We start from the raw sequence: 1,753 nt of genomic DNA, 5'->3' as shown, positions 1-1,753 counted from the left end.
AGAGAAAAGGTAAAATGAAAATTTCAAAATTTCTTTCTCAGTAATTTGGTATCTGGGACATTTTTTTCTTTCCCACCATTCTCCTTGGCTGTAACAACTCGGTATCAAAGTGAGCCAGAGTCAAGGAGAAGCAAGAGCCTATTATATTCATTCATTCAACAAACATTTGTGCACATAGTGTATAAATCCTAGGCACTGTGGAAACTGCTGGAATGCAGGGATGAATAAGATATTAACTTTGCCTGACATCTGTTGAGAGGTATCCTCTTATTGTTTGCCTCAGGGCTCAGTGGTAAACAGACTAGCCGTGGAGTCTGTGTCTGCATCAGCACTGCTTTTGAAGGGAACCTACTGGATTCCTATTTTGTGGACCTTGTCATACAGAAACCACTCCGGATACATCACCACTCGGTCCCAGTCTTCATTCCTTTAGAAGATATAGCTGCAAAATACTTACAGACTGATATTCAGCACTTCCTGTTCAGTCTCTGCGAGTACCTAAATGCTTACTCTGGGAGGAAGTACCAGGCAGATCAACTTCAGGTATCTGTCTAGGATCTTGTATACCACATTTTAATGGACCCAAGATAGTCATAAAAAGGGGGTGGGGGGGAGGACATTTTCTTTTGTATTTTAAATGTTTCCTAACTCTGAGCCAGAAGTTTGACCATTACCTTTTTAATGCTTGTTTCTTATATATATAAGCTATTTTCTACCCTCTTACCCTTTTGAAACTCTGGATGATGTTTAAGCATGGGTACTGGTTAAGGGATTATGCACTCCCTAATGGTGGTCCTCAAGCTTTTATCACAAAGTAGTAGAATACAGTTGCTATACTTTTAGTTCAAGAAGGATTTATTATGGAGTACCTACTATGTGCTGAATGTCTTCCTGAACCTTAGGTATAGGTTCAGGAAGGCTGAGCAGAAAGAGGATAATGATTTCTGAAGTAACGTAGAGGAATGAATGCTATCCATNATAGGGGATAAGTGACACTTATAAGCTTAGCATTTCCCCATCCATGCATTTGGAGTGACTCTGAAGCTCCCAGTTGCCAGTTAAACAGAAATTGATATGTGAATGCAGACATGAAGCATCTTAGCCATACGTAGTAATGTCAGTGAAATTCTTGGCAGAAATAGTATCTCCTCTCCACCCGCAGCCCTGGCCATTTACTTAAGAAGTGCTTCCTATAGGCCTTTCTAGGCTGCAACTGACTCTTAGTTATTTTATAAATCTGTTTCATTAGTCCTTTTTTCAGGAGTTTTTCTGTCCGTCATTTTATTTCTCTAAAATTTAATTAATGGTCCCTCTTTTTAGTAGACATATTTGAAGTATCAGAACCACTGCTTTTGGAGCTGTAATCATCATGTACTTTGTTTTGTTCTTGACCACTGTTAGAGTGACTTTGCAGCCTTTCTGACTGGGCCCTTGCAGAGAAACGCACTGTGCAACTTGCTGTCATTTAGTTACAAAGTGGATCCGAAGGGTCAGTCTTTCCCGTTTTGTGCTAGATTGCTGTATAAGGACCTCACAGTCACTCTTCCAACTGACGTCACCATTACATACCAAGGTAAGAGGATGGAAGCCTCACTGAAGAACTTACAATGTATTCTGGTTTATTAAAGTTGAATGAAACAGAGGTAAAATAGGCAGCATACATCAAGTGGACCTCTTAAGATACTTTCTTCTATTTATGGGTGACAAATTTACTCAGACATAAGACACAAAGAATATTTTCTTTTTTTTTTTT

The 1,753-nt window shown here is 39.2% G+C and overlaps 1 protein-coding gene across 1 annotated transcript in view; it reads left to right on the top strand.

Moving 5' to 3' along the window:
- The window catches only part of CENPO (centromere protein O), a 19,455-nt gene that overhangs the window by 14,654 nt on the left and 3,048 nt on the right, over positions 1-1,753 (top strand). Inside the window, exons 5-6 of the mRNA XM_008570614.1 lie at positions 284-543; positions 1,402-1,573. Of these exons, the coding sequence (XP_008568836.1) occupies positions 284-543; positions 1,402-1,573 (432 nt within the window). The remainder of the gene's footprint in view (positions 1-283; positions 544-1,401; positions 1,574-1,753) is intronic.

Source organism: Galeopterus variegatus, unplaced genomic scaffold, assembly GCF_000696425.1.
Source record: "Galeopterus variegatus unplaced genomic scaffold, G_variegatus-3.0.2 Scaffold620, whole genome shotgun sequence".
Taxonomy (NCBI): domain Eukaryota; kingdom Metazoa; phylum Chordata; class Mammalia; order Dermoptera; family Cynocephalidae; genus Galeopterus; species Galeopterus variegatus.
This window is presented reverse-complemented; position numbering and strand designations above follow the sequence as displayed.